This window comes from Rhodnius prolixus, unplaced genomic scaffold (genome assembly GCF_049639745.1).
Source record: "Rhodnius prolixus isolate KJV_2025 unplaced genomic scaffold, Rpr scaffold_2, whole genome shotgun sequence".
NCBI lineage: Eukaryota > Metazoa > Arthropoda > Insecta > Hemiptera > Reduviidae > Rhodnius > Rhodnius prolixus.
Genome location: NW_027411592.1, coordinates 41,792,017 through 41,811,140, shown reverse-complemented (window position 1 = coordinate 41,811,140; position 19,124 = coordinate 41,792,017). Strand labels below are relative to the sequence as shown.

The window sequence follows — 19,124 nt, the reverse complement described above, 5'->3', positions numbered from 1 at the left end:
CATTATGGTGACTCTGCACCTTCCATTAGAACAGTTTATAAGTGGTTTCAAAATTTTCGGAGTGGCCATATGGGCACAAGTGACGCTGAACGTTCTGGACGCCCTGTTGAGTTTACTACTCCAGAAATCATTGATAAAATCCACGATATGGTGATGGATGACAGAAGAGTGAAGGTGCGTGAGATTGCTAGTGCTGTGGGCATCTCGAATGAACGGGTACATAATATTTTGCATCAACATTTGGACATGACAAAGCTATCCGCAAGATGGGTGCCGCGATTGCTCACGCTTGACCAAAAACGAAATCGTGTGAAGTGTTGCAAGGACGGTTTGCAGCTGTTCCAGAAGAATCCGCAGGACTTTAAACGTCGTTTCGTCACTGTGGATGAAACATGGATACATCACTACACTCCTGAGACCAAAGAACAATCTAAACAATGGGTTACCAAGGGGGAATCTGCGCCAAAAAAGGCGAAGACCGTTCCTTCGGCCGGAAAGATTATGGCGACTGTCTTTTGGGATTCGCAAGGAATAATCCTCATCGACTATCTGGAAAAGAGTAAAACTATTACAGGTGCATATTATTCATCGTTATTGGACCGTTTGAAAACCGAGCTGCAAGAAAAACGCCCACGATTGGCCCACAAAAAAGTCCTTTTCCATTACGACAACGCACCAGCTCACACCTCAGCAGTTGTGGTCGCAAAATTAATGGAAATAGGGTTCCAACTCGTTTCACATCCCCCCTATTCTCCAGACTTGGCTCCCTCGGACCACTATTTGTTCCCCAATATGAAGAAATGGCGGGCGGGAAAAAGATTTTATTCAAACGAGGAGGTGATTGCAGAAACGAATGGCTATTTTTCAGACTTGGACAAATCCTATTATTCGGAAGGGATCAACAAACTAGAGCAGCGTTGGACGAAGTGTATAAGCCTAAAAGGAGACTATGTTGAAAAACAAAAAAGGTTTACCCCAAAAAATTAAGTAGTTTTTATTTTTGCACGGACTTTTTAAACGACCCTCGTACAGGGTGATCCATTTAAAACGCACCAATCGCTAATAACTTTTTAGCAAAGCGGAATTTCGAAAAAACCCACGAAGTAAACTATATGTTCTTTTTGGTCTAGTTTTTAAATTTTCTATCCCTGATGCTGTATCTCTATTTTTGTCGGAGTTACGGGCAAAAACTTTATCTGGGTTACATAAGGACCACTGGTACTTGAAAACTACATATAACTACATAATGACTATGAAAACTACATAAAAATCTGTGAAAAATGACGTTAACCCCGTATCGATATCCCTAATATTAGTTGTGATACTTAAGATCAAAGTTACAGTTTTATTTATTCGTGAACGTTTTTCAATATTAATTTTCCACCAGAAATACACGTTTTGGGAGGTCCTCTGACTTCAAAAAATGTTATTTGTGACACAAAGAAGAAATGTAATAATAATGGAAGATTTAAAAAAATGTAGCGTAATGTAATGTTTGTGGGTGAATCAGGATAAATTTGTTTTATCATCAAATAAAAGCAATCATCACATCATTTTAATGTACCCCGTATGCGAGACGTCTTGTCCTATGATTATGGTAAGAATATCTGCCAGGGATGGGCGGGTGTAGGTCTAGTGGTCAAGAGCGTAGCTTTGTAAGTGAGAGATCCCCAGTTCGAATCCGTGTATGCAGTCATTCTTATTACTTAAAAAAAACCATAATATTTTTTTTAATAAAGTGCAGCCGGCTTTCGACCCGAAAGAAAGAGCAACAGCATCTTCTTAGTTTTCTTCTTTATTAAGGTGACCAATCGTCCTCCTTTAGGGAGGACAGTCCTCCTTTTGTAGGTTCTGTCCTCCCTCGAAAAATGTCCTCCTACCTGTCCTCCTTTTCGATACTTGACCTCCTTTTTGATATGTTAATCTCTGTATTCAGAAATTGTGTTGAGTTTGAGAAATGCCTGATATTAAAATCGATGACAATTGTCTGTTTGAAGAAAGTAGAAGACTGAATATATATTTAAATTCTGATAAATTAGAACAATGGGAAAATCAACATGTTGAAATTGATAAAAGATGGATGGAAATATTTAACCATTTCAAAAATGAACACATTCCCTATGAAAATTTAGTAATTCCTGTTGAATTTACGTTGTGCTGCCCTGGGAACAAATGCAGCAGTTGAAAGAGTTTTTTCAATGGGTAATGATTTTTGGCTAAGTGAGAAATCAAGATTGATTGTTGATACTCTAGCTGCAGCACTTACTGTAAAGTTCAATATGAAGGATATTTCTTGCTCCGAAATTTCCAATATACTGTTAAAAAATGATATATTGACAAAAAATATCCATTCAATGGAAAAATACTCGTTTAATTAAATAATTATAGTAAGCATAATTTGTAAATTTTTTTTTTTTTTTTTTTTTTCTGCGCATCAACAGCTGAGGTTATTAGCGCCCGGAGCTTTTTCCAGTGCACTGCCGGCCTCCGGACAGTGTTCTCTCGTTACAGACAACACTGTCCATCACCGGACAGTGAGCTGTAAGAAGCTCCTAGGAAGAGAAAATCTAAGGGTCGGCTGCTGGATTCGAACCCGGGACCTCCGCGTGGGAGTCCAGTATGCTAACCGCATAGCTAATCCCTTCCCTTTGTAAATTGTTGAATTAATAAAATGTTTCACTTTTTTACGTTGTACTTTTTTCTTAAATATTTTTTCCCTCTTTTTCATTGTAAAAAAATTGGTCACCTTATCTTTATACATTGCATATATCGCCGGTTGTTAGGTTGATATCGATGAGTACAACCACGAAAAGAAGTTTTAATTAGATTAATACAGGCACGAGCGGAAAATTGAATTCGATTAGGAAAACTGAAGAGAAGAATAACATAAATTTAGTCGCTAAGAGTTTGATGGCTTGCACTAAGAGCGTAAATGATAACTATCTGGGGTAAACTAAATATGAACTATTTCTAAAAGAATTGGCTGAACTGAATGAATAGTAGAGTAACATCTTGAAGAGCGTGTTAAGAATGAATTCTTGATGAGTAACTGCAATGCCTGAATGCGTTTGAGCGTCCCGAGCAGTGTCCTAATATACCCTGATACTTGGGCAGCTTCTATTTTTCTGACTATACGTGGCAAGAACCCTTAAAAAAATCCAGAACTACTTTTTTTAATTTTTATAAAAGTTTTACATATAGAAGCCTCTATTAAATTTACCACTGCCTCTATTAAATTTACCACTGTCTTACATATTGATTCATAAATATAAATTTGAAATTCATAATTATGAAAAATTAACTATTTTTTTGGCTCGCCCTTTGTATAGACTTCGTAATGTGCAAAAAAAAAAAAATGTATTATCTAATATCTATTTTATTTCTACATGTTCGTATACTTTACCTTTTCAACAGAAACTACCCATTGAAAATGGGGTTCGAATCTCTGATTGAGAATCCACACTCTATTAAATAAGATATAATTAAGTTTATTGTAGATTTTTAATTGCTTTTTTTTTTTATAAAGACATATACTGAAATTATTAACGTCCGAGTCTTTTCTCCAGTCCACTGTCTTTTTGCGAACACTGTTCTTTCGAAAAGGAACGAGAAAATTGATGGACGGGTAGCTGGAATCAAATATGAGATCTCCAAGTTGAATTCCAGATCGTCTAATGCCTTCCCAGTATTTTTAAATAAAATATCTCTGAAATTGTTAGCAATTTTTATTATTCAGAAGTTAGTGAAGAATTGTATTTGATGTTAAAACAGCATTAGTTATTTTAATATGGTAATGTTATCGATTTAAAAAGAAATCTTCGAAGGAATCTAAAACATGGTGCTTATCTAAGTTGATTTTTCACTCTCTTTAATCATAGTAAGGACACTCCCATCCGTGGTAATAGCTGAAAGAAAAGCATCAGGCGAAGAAGAGGCGACCGTGTTGCAGCAGGAGGTAATCAGATTATTGGAGCCGATAGTATAGAGTGAACATACTCTCCTTGTGCGATGGGTAGGCCTACATCCTAGTTCCTCCGCGTCCATTCTATCTAGAGGGTAAAGCGATACAGCCACTGTCATCTCCGTCCATGAGACTGCCTTTGAATACAGAACAGGCTTTAATAAAAGGATTAGAATTTGAGCTGAGCCGTGAATATCAATATGGCACCAGCTTCTTCTCCTCCTTCCCGCATAAGTCACCCCATCTTCCATGTTTCTCCGTATTATTCCGTAAAGACCTCCTTCTTCGCTTCCCCACTATAAACTTTATATATATAAAACATAGGTGGATCCAGGCTTACAAAATAAATATATATATCTATATGTATTACCGAATATATATATTTTTATTACTACTTTTTACCACTTTTCATCGCCATAACTTTCATTTATTATTTGACATTTTTTCATTCATAAATCTCGGTGCTTATAAAAAATAAATATAAAATATATAATAATAATCTTTCAAAGTATTATGTTGAATTATTGTTGAACATATTTATTTTTCTTTCCGTTACCCCAGTGAACTATTTCCAGTGGAATATAAAGTAATTTTTTCCATCTCACTTTCTTATTCATTCATTCCCACAGTTTGAGTATACGTGACTGTTTATAAGTCAGTCTATCGGATTGTACGAGTATCTCCTTCATCTGACTGTAGAGCCATCTAAGAAGAATGAATCTAAGGACAGACAATTGGACTCGAATCCTTGGAGAGGCCATTGCTTGTATTCACTCACTGTAGGAAGTATTTAGTGTGATTTTGAGTTTATAGAGAAGGTAGAAGTGGTTCTTGGTGTTTCAGATAACTCAAGAATATTCTAACGAGCCCCAGTCAATCCGAGTTCTGGATCGTAACAGTTACTGTAAAGTTCTTTGATAGAAGTAGCGAACTGATAAACAATTTTTTTTGTATTATTCAGTATATGTTAATTGTAGCTTGCGTATGTAATTTATTGATTTTTATATTTTAAATCAGTTGATTATTACAACCAAATATTGCGATAAGTAATACACCTGTTTGGAAAAATATATAATGAGTAGAGAAACTAAAGATCGATAGCACTTCTTATAAGTAATCTGGTAGCTTTAATCCCACACATTTATTCGAGCAAATCACGAAGCTAGTGGCGTTGAAGACGTCTAGGAGGTTCGTCAGAAATTCTTTGGCCAGAGAGACGACAAACTTAAGGATTCGAGTTAAGATCGGTAAGATGTTGTGGAATTTTTTTTTTTTTATAGTGGATTTTTATAGTCAGCAAAGGAAAGAAATATTGAGGCCATAATGAATGGTTCGGTTAGATACGTAAGGAGCAGCATTGACAATTGTGCAGAAGATTTTCGATTGCAATGGGATTCGATGCCGTAGGTCCATATTGGTTTAATTAAACTGTTGTAACAGAAATGTTAAACAGAAATGGTCTACGAGGTGTGACTATTAAATAAAGAGACTGAGGCTGCTACAAAAGAACTATGCATGCGCCAAATCCTAACAACCGACACCTGTGCAGCGCAAAGCCTTCTCTTTCGATTGCAGCGTCTCACGTTTTTGTAGAGAAATCTGTCTGACCGGAACCGTCGTTTGTGTAAGAGGTGTTAGTTTCGTTTTGCCTAAAACATGATACTACACATATAGTAGAGCAACGAATTGTCGTGAAATTTCCCATCAAAACTGGATAAAACCACTACTGAAACTTATCTTTTATTAAAAGAAGTTTATGGCGATGAATGTATATCACGCGCGCGAGTTTTTTTAGTGGTTCAAGCGTTTCCAAGATGGCCGAGAAGACGTCAGAGATGATGACCGCCCGAGTCGCCCTTCCACATCCAAAACGGATGAAAATATCGATTACAATTAATCAACATTACTACCGTGAGGTGCTTGCTCAACTCCGTGAAAGAGTGAGGAAAAAAACGACCCGATTTGTGGAAGAACAAGTCATGGGTTCTCCATTAAGACAACGCGCCGGCTCCACGCTGCGTTGTCTGTCAAGACGTTTCTAGCCAAGTACAACATCCCAGTTTTAGGCCATCCGCCTTATTCACCCGGCCTGGCCCCATGTGACTTTTATCTGTTCCCCAAAGTCAAATCTGCATTAAAAGGAACACGATTTCAGTCCGTTGAAGCTGTGAAAGGAAAAGCGGCACGCGTCATGCAGGAGCTCATAGAAAAAGACTTCCAGCACTGTTTCGAACAGTGGTAAATTCGCATGGAGCGGTTGTAGGGATAGGGGTGGGGTGTATATTGAAGGTGATAATAACTAAATATGTATAAATTTAAAATAAAATGTTTTTTACAGCAATAGTCTCGTTACTTAATAGCCACACCTCTTAATAGCCTTTTGAGCTGTCTGTATCGTGTGCATCGCCATCACTTGTCGCTTAAGTCGAGGCTTTGCTGTTAGTCTTTTATCGACGAACAGCCCAAGGTAGCGGAAGACGTCAGTGGATGGTTTTAATATAGAGGAGGCAGTGATATTTTCGAAATGTGAAAGTATTGTGCAGACACTTATGTTACTTCAATTTATTAATTTACAGTTTTGCACAATACATCTGCATTATTAAAATACTGGCGTGTTTTATCAAAATCGAACCTACTTTTTAAGTAATTACATTCACTAGTAAACAAACAAAATAATAACCACTTCTGAAAACAATCTGGTTATTCTAAAATAATCTCCGCACTTTTTTGCTGCACTGCTAAGTCAACTGTAGTATTCACTGACAATTCGTAAATTTTTTTTTTTAAAAACCGTAACAAGAAGTAAACAAGCATTAAGAATGTGAAAACAGAGTAATTGTGCGCGATTTTAATACCCAGAGAAAGAAAAGGAAGTTAAGAAGATTTGTCCTAACAAAGGGAAGGATAAAAGAGCAAATGGAAGGCTTAAAAAAAGAAGTTGCAATAAGGTTTTCAAGAAGACATTCAGAACTTGCAGAAAGAAGGTCTTGAGCCAAGAATTAATTCCTTTAGAAGAAGCTGAAGTGGCTGAATACCTTAACTATGCTAATACTTCGCGTCGGAATGTTTCAACTTATTTTTAAATTTTGTACGATTAAAGTACCGCCATTATTATTTCTAAATGCTTATTTATATTAATGACAGTCACTTGTCTTAACTACAGTCGATACGTAACTTGTATACATTTTTTAAACACCAACATTTCAGCTTGAAATATTTATAAAAGAAATGTCGAGGAGATTTCAAATAAGACATACCTACATTACAGTGATAGAAGTTTACTTTTATGCCTTCCCACTTTGAGGGGTACATAATTGATGGCGGAGGGAAAGAACTGGTCTAAATAGAGCGAACAGATTCTCTGCCTCTATGGCAATGTTCTTCGACTTCTCGCCTGGCAATACACTAATACACCAAGGTATTATCAAACTTACTCTGCAATAAAATATCTCCATCATTACTACTTAGTATGGGGTTATAAAAAAGGAAAATGGTGTTCATTTTATGTGGTCCTCCTTGAATCTAAAGAGGATATCTAAGGAATTTATCTATTTTTTATTAAATATATAAAACTGAGAGAGATAGTGAATGAGATACTTTAGTTCCCTCTCTCTCTGGTGCATCATTTATTATCTATCTCCACCAAATCACTTAAATTGCTAAATGTATCGCTTGAAACTTTAATTGATGTACGAGGTTTTCATCTTTGAAACCAAGATAATGCAGCCGCAGTGTAGCTGCAAAATCTTGTCAAAAAAAAGGGGGAGAAGTCGCAAAATTTTGCATAGTTCTCATAGGAGTCTTGACTTTTTAATTCCTCACATAAGTTAAGGTGTTTGGTAATTAGAACCAAATTTTAAAGAATGATTGTTGACCGTAAATATTTATTTAGAGATCCACAGAATTCGAAAAAAAAGAAGAAATAGTTTTTTTATAAAAATTGATTTTTTCTCTCAATTCGTGTGTGTTTGAGATAGTATCTCAAAAATAGAAATTGTGAGAGGATTTATCTTTCAAATTGGCCTTAAAAGGATCCAACTGTTGCTTAGCGATTAAAATTTCACAGCTGTAAATAACTCTTATTTGAACCAATTATTTTTTTAGCGATAACTGCATTCCTTCTTTTATAATGAAGCCCACTGTCTTGTTTTACTTCCAAATTATATTCCCAACTTTTTACTTCGTTACTATCACTTTAAATTTACTCCCTTTTAGTATATTCCATTCTTTTGAGTTCAGGAACGTGATTTTTAGTAAAAAAAAAAAAAAGTGCAAGTGATACTTGAGCTCAAAAACAAAAACAAAAAAAAACTTTTAGGAAGCTCAAAAGTTAAATTTCGTTTGGGCACTCCCTTGTGGATCTGGCAGAAAGTTAACGGCCCATGTCTCACATCTGAAAGCATTTTACTCAAGAGATTTTCACTTTTTGAAGTTTTTACTCTAAAATGATTCTTTTTCAAATTAAAAAAAAAACTGGTTTTCAGCATAGATCTACAACTTTTGTTTGTAACACCTTTATACAACTAAAAACGATTAAATGTGTATTTGAAATTCCATGTTTAAAATGTGGCTCAACTATAGTGACACTATTAAATAGTGATTCTATTAAAAATGGCTGCTCTGATTTTCAGGAACCTTACTTGAAGATATTATTGTATAACTTTTATTAAAATCGAACTTTTTTAAATTTTTTTATAAGAATGGCTAAATGTCCAATTATAGTAAAAATAAAGAAATTAAATAATGCCCATTTTTTCATGTTGTGGATGAAGGCGAATAGTTAACTTTACTATAAGTTTATATTATAAACTTACAAATTAAATCCAAGGCATAGACCGAGAATCGAACCCACTAATCAATAGTTTATGCCATACATCCAATTAATTCAGTTAATTATTTTTTTACATTAACTTCATAGCAAAATTATTTCTTGGGCGATTCAGAGGGAAGGCTGGAAGATTCTTTGTTTCTAAAGTGTCTTTCAAGACGGTGAGCGAATAAATAGTAGAAGAGTAACAAGTAAATATGTTTGAAATTCTGATACAAATTCATTTACATGAGCAATCAGTGTGAGATATACGTGTACGTAATTGATTCAAAATCTAATTAGAAAATTAAATCAATAAGCTAACATTAGCTTAGTAGTTACGAGTAATGTATACTGGATTCCAACTAGGAGATCGTGGGTTCGAATCCAGGTGCTGGTCCTTAGATTTTCTCTTCCTTGGAGCTTCTTACAGCTTACCTAATCCTTTTACAATAAATGTATTCAGGGATCTTTAAAGACCGTACCTATTATGTGAAGGGTATATCGGTGCAGAGAGGGACAATGATTTCTTTAACGACAGAACACTTTCCAAAAGCCGACAGAGAAAGATAAAACAAAACACTGGGCGTCTCAAATAACCTCAGATATTGACGCGCCATAAAATTTAAAAAATAAAAAAATAAGCTCGTAATATTTAAAGTTTTTTTACTCAGTAATTGTTATTGGAATTAGTTATTTACTTTAACACGTAGGTTATATTTTCTGTTAAGGTAAAATAGTTTATTTTTAGTTGAATTAAGGTGATGTCAATAAATTGTGAACTTGATTCAAGCAGCAATAAAAGTACAGTTGAGTGCTGGTGAAATTTATAGACTATTTCTTGGGCAACAGGCTATTGGTACTGAGGCGGTGTAATTTTTTTTCAGCAAATTGCTCACGACCTTACCTTTCAAATAATTCCACGTATATGCTATATTGCCGTATAACTCGTAGTTTTTTTTTTTTTTTAATATTTTCTGACAATATTTTCAATTTTTACTATCATTTTAACAATTAATTTAAATTAAATTAATTTATCAGTGGCGTAAAATGTCAGGTTTGGCCTAAATTATGTATTTCTTACAGTTCAGAAAATATTGATAGAAAAATTCAGGATAATCGAGCAAATTTTCATGTGATTAATATCCCTTTCGACTTATGTTATAATTATGTAAGTTCGAAATATTAAATTACATAATATGCTTATAACCCTTTTTTTGTTGTTGGGGTTAATTTGTAGACTCAAGTTTAATGTTCAACATACTTTATTAATTTATTAATAATATAATTGTAATCAACTTTTTTTTTGTAATATTATATTAGTGGATTAACAGCATAATATACCAAAAATAGCTTTTTAAAATAAGCCAAGTCAATTCTCTCTTGTGAAAGTGCTCTTAGTCAAAATTCCCTGGGAAAATAAAAATCACCTGCATATGTACAATCAAGTTTAGGAAAAGATCATTCGAACCGTTTTTTGAGGAAAATAAAAAAAAATAAGGAAAAACAATTCAATATAGTTTCGGTTGACCAAAACTACATCGTGGCGTACTCTGTGGGCACTTAACTGAAATATTAAAAATTAAAATACCCAAGGATTTTTATTATTATTATATTAAAAGTATTATTAAAAATAATTAAAAATTCTTTATTATATTAAAAATTCTTTTAATATATTTACTTTAATTTATTTAATATATTTCTTTTTATATATTTACATTAATACTGCAAATCTGCAGGATACCTATCTTGTTTTCGTTACTAACTTAGCAGTGAAATATTATTTTTCTGCTTGGGTCAACATTAAGAATGGCTTTTTCATTAACATTTTTATTGAATTTTATCTAAATTGTTTCAAATGCAATACCATTTAACTGAATTAAATTCTAATTTACTACTTATATAGAGTCTCTACAGTTACCAATTCACTCCATTGCGAAAGAGTAAAAAAAGATTACGATCGATCCGAATGATCGATATTCTCTCCTTGGAAACCCGAACTTGAAAAGTCGTTACATTAAACAAATGTAATAAAATTTTCAATAAGAATTAGTCGAATAAAATTTAAGTTTATTCAATTTTATTGAATGAATTGAACTGTAATAATAAAGCGAATAAAAAGAGATGGAAAACTTTTTCACTGTGTTAGTAGGTCTGTAAGTCTGCAGGGCTTAGTTAATCTGCCCTCCTGGGGCTGTAGAGGGGTACTTAAGAGCGATACTGAAAGCAGAATCCCTAAGACCAATTTCTGACGTCATACAAGTTGGGTGACCCCTTCATTGCTTTTTCATTCTTCGTCTCTTGCTGTCTCTACTGCTATTGAATCCCTCATTATTTCTTCCATTTTATTGAATCATAAACTTTTTATTACCAACTAGACATCATTGAATGCTTCTAACTCATCATTGAATGCTTCTAACTCATCATCTCTGCTTACTTATTTTAACATAAACAGTTTTATTTTCTTGAAACTAATTGGATACGTATTAAAACATTTATTTACATTATATTTTTAATTTATAGTCATGTTATTAAATAATTTCGTTTTTCCACATAATTTACTTTGCTTATTTATACTAAAGCCTAAACTGACGATTTGGACTACACCTTAAGATATTGTAGTAAAAAGTGGTTTTAGAAAACTTCTGTCCATTTTTCAACAGTCATTGATTACTTCTCCATTGAAAATATGGTTAGTTATATGGCATCAGCGCTGTTTAATGGACTCAGTTTCAGCAAGTTTATTGCTAGACTATAGCGTGAATGAAGTAGAAATCTCCATTTTAAACTGACTAATTTACCTCTGATTATAGATGATAGTCCGAATCCGATTCATTAAGGGTAAATAGTCATTTATTATTTACATGGAGTACCGTCCCAGAAAGTTGAAACTCTTAGGTATTCATGTTTGTGTTTCCTTCGTTGCTTTTATACAACGTGAAAATGGCTTTTAGAATTGTTTAGTAAGTTCTCTAGTGAATGAAGCAGGTTAGGACATGAACGCTGTGCTCCATCGAGTTTTTTTTTTTAAGTTAATTATAATTAGTGAAGATGGACGTTTTTAGTAATTAGTTTCAATACAACTCTTGATTGCCTTTTAGGACGGAAGTCATATTTTTTTTTTTTTTTGAAACTGGTGGCGAATGTAATCTATAGACACTTCTGTTTCCTGAATGAAGGGCATGAGGTAATAGGACCTACAATATACTTAAAAGCTACTCGCTGATATCTAGCTTTCTTAAGCCTCGTCATCTAATTAGTAAATCTCGTCAAATGACATTCACGTGACCGTCTTTTTTTTTCTAATATTGTACCGGCTTATTCCTCTTCAATTTTATACAAAGACGCTCATAGTTTTAATATAGATTTGCGCCATTTATTATTTGCGAAAAACATTTACAGTTACTATTAAATGGGGCCTAATGTGTGTATAAAAGTACTATACAGTCCAGTGGGGTATCAAAAATTGTGTATTAAGAAGTGCTATAAGCAGTAAATTTAGAAATTTGCTAAAATTGTTTTGGCTCTTCTGAATATTTATCTGAGCTCTTAGCATTCATCAATTTCTTTTCACAATTTCATTATATTATTTAAGTTTATTTAGTTATATTTATTCCATTTTGTTAGAGAATACGAGGTGTGGCTATTAAATAATGAGACTATTGCTGTAAAACATTTTATTTTAAATTTATACATAATTAGTTATTCTCACCTTCAATATACACCCCTCCCCTATCCCTACATCGCTCCATACGAATTTACCAATGTTCAAACAGTGCTGGAACTCTTTTTCTGTGAGTTCCTGCATGACGCGTGCCGCTTTGTCTTTCACAGCTTCAACGGACTGAAATCGTGTTTCTTTTAATGCAGATTTGACTTTAGGGAACAGAACAAAAGTCATATGGTGTCAGGTCAGGCGAATACGGCGGATGGCCTAAAACTGGGATGTTGTACTTGGCTACGTCTTGACAGACAATGTAGTGTGAACCGGCGCGTTGTCTTGATGGAGAACCCATGACTTGTTCTTCCACAAATCGGGTCGTTTTTTCCTTACCCTTTCACGGTGTTGAGCAAGCACCTCACGGTAGTAATGTTGATTAATTATAATCGATATTTTCATCCGTTTTGAACGTGGAAGGGTGACTGGGGCAGTCATCATCTCCGACGTCTTCTCGGCCATCTTGGAAACGCTTGAATCACTCAAAAACTCGCGCACGTGTTTAATATTCATCGCCATAAACTTCTTTTAATAAAAGATAAGTTTCAGTAGCGGTTTTTACCAAGTTTCATGTTTACCAAGTATCATGTTTTCGGATACATAAACGACGGTTCCGGTCAGACAGATTTCTCTACAAACATGTGAGACGCTGTAATCGAAAGAGAAGGCTTTACGCTGCACAGCTGTCAGTCGTTAGGATTTGGCGTATGCATAGTTCTTCTGTAGCAGCATCAGTCTCGTTATTTAATAGCCACACCTCGTAGTTTTATTCAATGCAGAATATAATACATATATTCTGTTTATGTATTAAATGTGCATGTTCATCAGCACACAGTGTGGGGTAAATGTAGGAAGTATAATGCGAACAGAATCCTCCCTGGATTAGTGCATAATCTTTTAAATCATCCTGACGTTCTTGTGACGAGGGAGCCTAAAGTAAAGGGTAAATATAAATATTCCTGCTCATCATGATGCAATTAAAATTCCAGAAGGCCGGCCTAAAAATGTGGATCATGATATGAATTTAAATTGAATAATGTACCCAAAAAAAAAAGGCAAAAAAATTAGTTCTTCATTCTACAAGTGTGGCAAGTTGAGTTTTCACTCACTAGACTCCGTTTTCAGCACACGAGCGTAGCTAGTGGGCAAGTGGAAAAAGAACTCTTCCCTCTGGGGTTCAATATTAAATATTTTCAGTAATCTTAACAATTACTAAAAAGGCAAACTCTAAACTTAGACGTAAAGGATACCCACTAAAGCTTACGTTGATTATTGAATTTAGAATAATGGATTAACTGTAACTTTAGAATCGTAAACAATTTAAAAATTAATGAAAATTGATGGTTATATTTCTAATATGAAATAGCATATTGTGTTAATTTACACTTACTATTGTTACTTGCAGTGGTACTTGTTTAGTTGCTACTTATTAAGTAAGTAATTTATTAGTGTCCAGCAATTGCTTTAATTTTAGGTATTTTCATAAAAATATTCACCATTAACGCGTGAATTTAGTCGCTGCATTGTGATATTAGTCCAGCGTGCGAGAAGGTTGCATTACGTGGGGTGTCCACAACTTCAGGGGTTTCTAACCTTTAATTTCAAACTTATAACTGTATTTACTCGTACTGACTTTAATAGTCTATTTAATTAAGAGTATTAGATTGGTTTGCTTCTATGATTTAGTTTTTTTTTAAATGTTTTTTCTAAAACTGTTTTTTTTTTATGATTTAAGGCGCGTCAACATCTGAGGTTATTGGCGCCCATAGCTGTTTTCAGTACACTGACGGCCTCCGGAGATGTAAGAAGCTCCTAGAAGGAGAAAATCTAAGGGTCAGCAGCTGGATTCGAATCCAGGTCCTCCGTGTGGGGATCCAATACGCAAACAGCATAGCTAATCCCTTCCCTTTAAAAATGAAGTATTTCTAAATAAGAACACTTTACAATAGTTCACAAAACTGTAAAGGATTATTTTCAATCACTAGTGATGCAAATTGGAACTTTCTTCCTAGATTTGTAATAACAATAAGCCCATTATGTAGTAATAAAAAACAAAAAAATCGAACAAATTACTGCGAACATTTACATGACTACACTATCATTCTGGAGTTGCTAATTTAGAAGAACAGTTAAACCTACCTTCAAAATGGCCTAAATGAATTTTCTCAGAAAGGGTTTTCGGATATAAAGAAGTATAAGATTTATCTACCAAGATTTGTGAAAATGAGGCATTTTCGCAAAAAAAATCTCATAAAAGTAAAAAATTACTTCAATAAAGGGAAAATTTCGAATACTATGTTTAATCCTAGAAGTTTTATAACACTCGCTGAGCCTTACATTGTCCTGGAAGAGTAGTTTAGAGTGAAGAAACTGAATCAAATTGTCATGGAAAGATGACGTAAAATAAATAGTTAAATCAACACTTTGGTAATTCAAATAAAATATTTTAAGAAAATATTTGGAACCATCTTGATATCTCTCTCTCTAAAAAAAAAGTGAATTTTGAGTGACTAAGTGACTATTGGAATTGCCAACGCAATAAGCTCTATTAAATAGTATTTAGGATCCAAAAGCGCACATTATATACAATTACATCTTTAGAAAAAGGTACATCAAATGTTTCCAAAGTTACAGACTACCTTTAGTCTGTAATCGTTGGAGAAATAATCGAAACAATTTCCAAAAAATGGGAAAAAACAATTTATTGAGTGAAGTGGTTGTTTTGATTGAGAGATTTTAATCACAACGCTTCGGTCCTGGCCTCTTTTTGTGGATCTATCAGAATAAAAACCTTTCATCTTCCAGCGTTTTTATAATTCTTGAGATATTTAGTTCACGCAGAACATATTTTAAAATTACCTTTCAAACTTTTTTTTTAACCACAATGTGGATGTTTTTCTAAACAAACTCGCGATACTTGCCTTATCTAGTGAAAGTAATGTTTTGAAAACAAAATAATAATAATAATAATAATATTAGGATAGAATTTAATGCAATAACATGTATTGCGGACTAGCGAAGGTTCGCTGCTGGTGGTGGATTTGCCGCTGTATCTATCTAGGCACAGCCTCGTATGTAAATTGAGTTTCTGATAGGTTTGCTAGTGGCAGGCAGAGACTGGCAGTGCTGCCATCTATCTAATGTACACTCCCAAACTGTGCACGAACATACGGTAATGTTCTATCTATTTGGCGTTGAAGCTATATTGCTACATACCTATATAATCTGGCCATATGTGTACGTAATTTAATATATATACTTTAATTAAACATGTTTAAGCTTAAATAGGATGAAAGAAATAACTGCCAGTTTCAGTTCTACGGATAGGTTGGTGTCGTTGTGCGTTTGTAGGTTTGTTGTTCTTGACGAGTTGATTGGATTGGTTTTTTCGTAGTATGTTTAAGCTATTTATCTCGCTTTGGCTAAAAAAATATGTCTTGAACTCATACCAAATTTATTTAAAATTATTTATTCAAGAAACTTTATGTCGTTGAATTTTACTGAAGGTCCACTTGTTCTTAATTGATCAGATTATGAGACCTAAATTTTTACAAAAAATTAAAATAAATAAAAGGGGAAGATATACAGTATTTTTAAAAACTTTAACCCCTAACACTCCTAATGAGGACTGCCCACTGCTTATTATATATAACATATGTAAGCGGGAACCGCGAGCTGGGTACGGCGGAAGCCAGAACAAACAACGCTGTACGCTTATGAGGTTATTAACGCTAAATTTTTTTTTTTTTTTTTCTTTTCTCTGTTATAACCATTTGAAAATACCAACCATACAGTACAAATTATAATTGCATTGTACACAGCTACTAATGAAGGAAATTTTGTTCCCAAATTGCATTTCCTTGTTTTAAATTTATCATTTACATGACCACTATGCTATGATTAATTATGATCACCACGTTTCATCATTATATTTTACAATAAAGTATAAATTAATAATGAATTTGAAAAGCTCATATTAACACATTTAATTTAAATTTCCAATATAATCCTAATTTTTTAAAATTTCCATTAATATTACTCGTAAAATATAGAGTACTTGTCCTTGTTTAACTTACAAATAGCATGTTCATCTTAGTAGTTGGAACCGAAATTAAGTACATATTCACATAAAATTTACAACTTTGTGAAATTAAAAATCTAATTTTTATTAGTAGAGCACCATAAAATATATTTGATTTAGTAAAAGTTTTAAATTCGCATACAATTTAAATTTGAGAAGTTTATTGTTTGTAAAGCTTAGGTTCATTGTTTGATTTGAAACCAGATACTTGCTAAAAAAAAAAAAAAAAAATAGTTATTTATTTAACAAGTGTGGAAAGTAGTACAATACTTAACAAGTAGGAAAATACTTGACACTCGAGTTAAATATTATATTTTTTCTGCAACCATTAGATTTATTAACTAAAAAAATTAAAAATTTCATTTTTACCGTCTACAAAAAGTAATTTATTTATTATAAACATTTATTGTTATATTACAATTATTTACATTACTTACGTATTTACATTACTTATTACATTTTCTGCTGTTTCTTTTATTGATGGAGGAGTGTTTTCTAAACAGGAATCACTAGAATCCATTTTAAATTTCTATAAAGTAACACTGTAACCTTTTTAACTGTTATAATTAAAAATATCTAATTATTTATTAAAGTATTATTTTTATTTCTATATTCCTTTCAATTTTTATTTTATTTTTTAATATTCGTTTTTTAATTATTTACGTTAAATAAGCTTATTAAAGTTTTACAGAAAATATTTATGTTAATAACAAAACTTCTTATATCAAGGAAGCACAATACCACTTTCCACTTGTGAGGAAAGTGACACTAATGGGAATTTTTTCCCACTAGTGTGAGAAGTTGGGCATTACACAGCTGACTTTAATTGAGTAATGAGAACTTCCCTACATGATTTCAGAAAAAAGAAGTTTTTTCTACTTATGAAATCCTCGGAAAAATTTTGATTGAGCAGGAAGTATTTGTCAAATTTCGTTTCTTTATAGAAGGTAGAAGGTAGGCCACTTTCCTTTTTTTTTATTTATTTTTTAGATTTTTTGATAAAAAATTAAAGTTAGTTTGACGTGGGATCACAAACATTTAAAAAATTTTAATATACAGTGGTACCTCGGTTTTCGAACCACTTGACTTTCGAACAAATCGGTATTCGACCAAGAAATTCGAGAAAATATTGTCCTGAAATCCGAACAAACATTTTGAACTCGAACACCCGAGATGAGCCGAGTTGTTTTTATATTTTCACTTATAGATCTTATTTCTTGTTTAGATACATGTTATTACATAAAATATAAAAATTAGGCCAGAAAACGGCATATTTCTGGGGCTTAGAAACGAAATAAACTACACAGTTTACATTATTTCTTATGGGATAAATTGTTTCGGTTCTCGACCGCACTTCCGGAACGAATTGTGGTCTTGAACCGAGGTACCACTGTAATTTTTAAAAAAATAGCTTATGACAGTAATAAAAACTTATTCTTTTCCAGTGACTGGTCCTTTACTGTTTACTTCGTCTCAGCCTAAATCTGGGAGTGGCTGCAAAAGCGGTAAAAAATAACTAATAATTTGCATAAGCCTAATCATTAAAATAGTATTAATTTAAAAAGCATATTTTGGACTTTTAAATATTTTCTTCTTAAAAAAAAAAAAAATCGATAATCGATCCCGTTGCCCGTTCATTAAATAATCAGTTTATCCTTCAGATGCAAGTCCACGAGAAAAATTGTTTATCCTTTAAGTAGTCTTATTGTTGCAGACAGCTGACCCATAGACTAATATGCGGGATCATAATGGCGTGTAGTGGATTTAAGATGGCCAACGACCTAGGGGCATTTGGAAGGCTTCAAAACCCCTTTCTGGAACCTGTAACTTTTCTCGGGGTAGGCGATGGTTTTCTTCCGTGAGGAGGAGATGGAGGAGGTAAGCCATGGACCAGCTTTCTTGGTCTATGATTGGCGAAGATATCTTTCTGGATAATTACAAACCAAAAAGAGTTTTGAGGCTTGCATCGACCTGAATTCAGCGAGGTGACCGGTTTCCACTAGATTTTGTTTTACCTCTTTTTTTGTATAGGTTATAAACTTCTATTGTTTGCAAAAAGATTTAAGAATGTTAAATTTCAGCGATTACAAAAATATAAAGTTAACACCAAATCGGTGTTACCAGTTCATGATTATTAAATTAAATCGTGACTAGAGGTTACCTTAAGCCAGATAGGAACCTTATTGCTCTAGTGATTGGCCTGGTTAGAAACACACTGGTTTTGGTACACTTCTACTCCATAGATTTAATCAACTTAGAGCTGTAAGGTATTTCAGTCTGAAAGAGAAAACATCTCTTCAAATCTTGTTGATTGCGTTGCAGTTTTAATGAACTGTCAATAATCTAATGATCTTAGACATCTTGAGACCAGAATAGGTAATATGAAAACGACTTCTTTGGAAGTTGTTTATTTTTTCCTTGGTGAGAGAGTAATTTAAGTCATGGGACTCCGAATTGACACCAAAAAAATCACCTAATGAAGTGTCAAAGGCTATTGACACAGCAAGCCGTCATTTGGCCGCAGTGCATTTATTATTCTATCAACCATTGGATCCCC

At 33.4% G+C, this 19,124-nt stretch overlaps 1 protein-coding gene across 2 annotated transcripts in view; it reads left to right on the top strand.

Moving 5' to 3' along the window:
* hig (locomotion-related protein hikaru genki) overlaps positions 1-19,124 on the top strand; it is a 781,895-nt gene that overhangs the window by 219,758 nt on the left and 543,013 nt on the right. The window contains exon 2 of one of the 2 annotated variants that reach the window (XM_074119349.1): positions 18,013-18,072. The exons of the other annotated variant lie outside the window; for it this stretch is intronic. Coding sequence (XP_073975450.1) covers positions 18,013-18,072 — 60 coding nt within the window. The remainder of the gene's footprint in view (positions 1-18,012; positions 18,073-19,124) is intronic. 2 annotated transcript variants of the gene reach the window in all.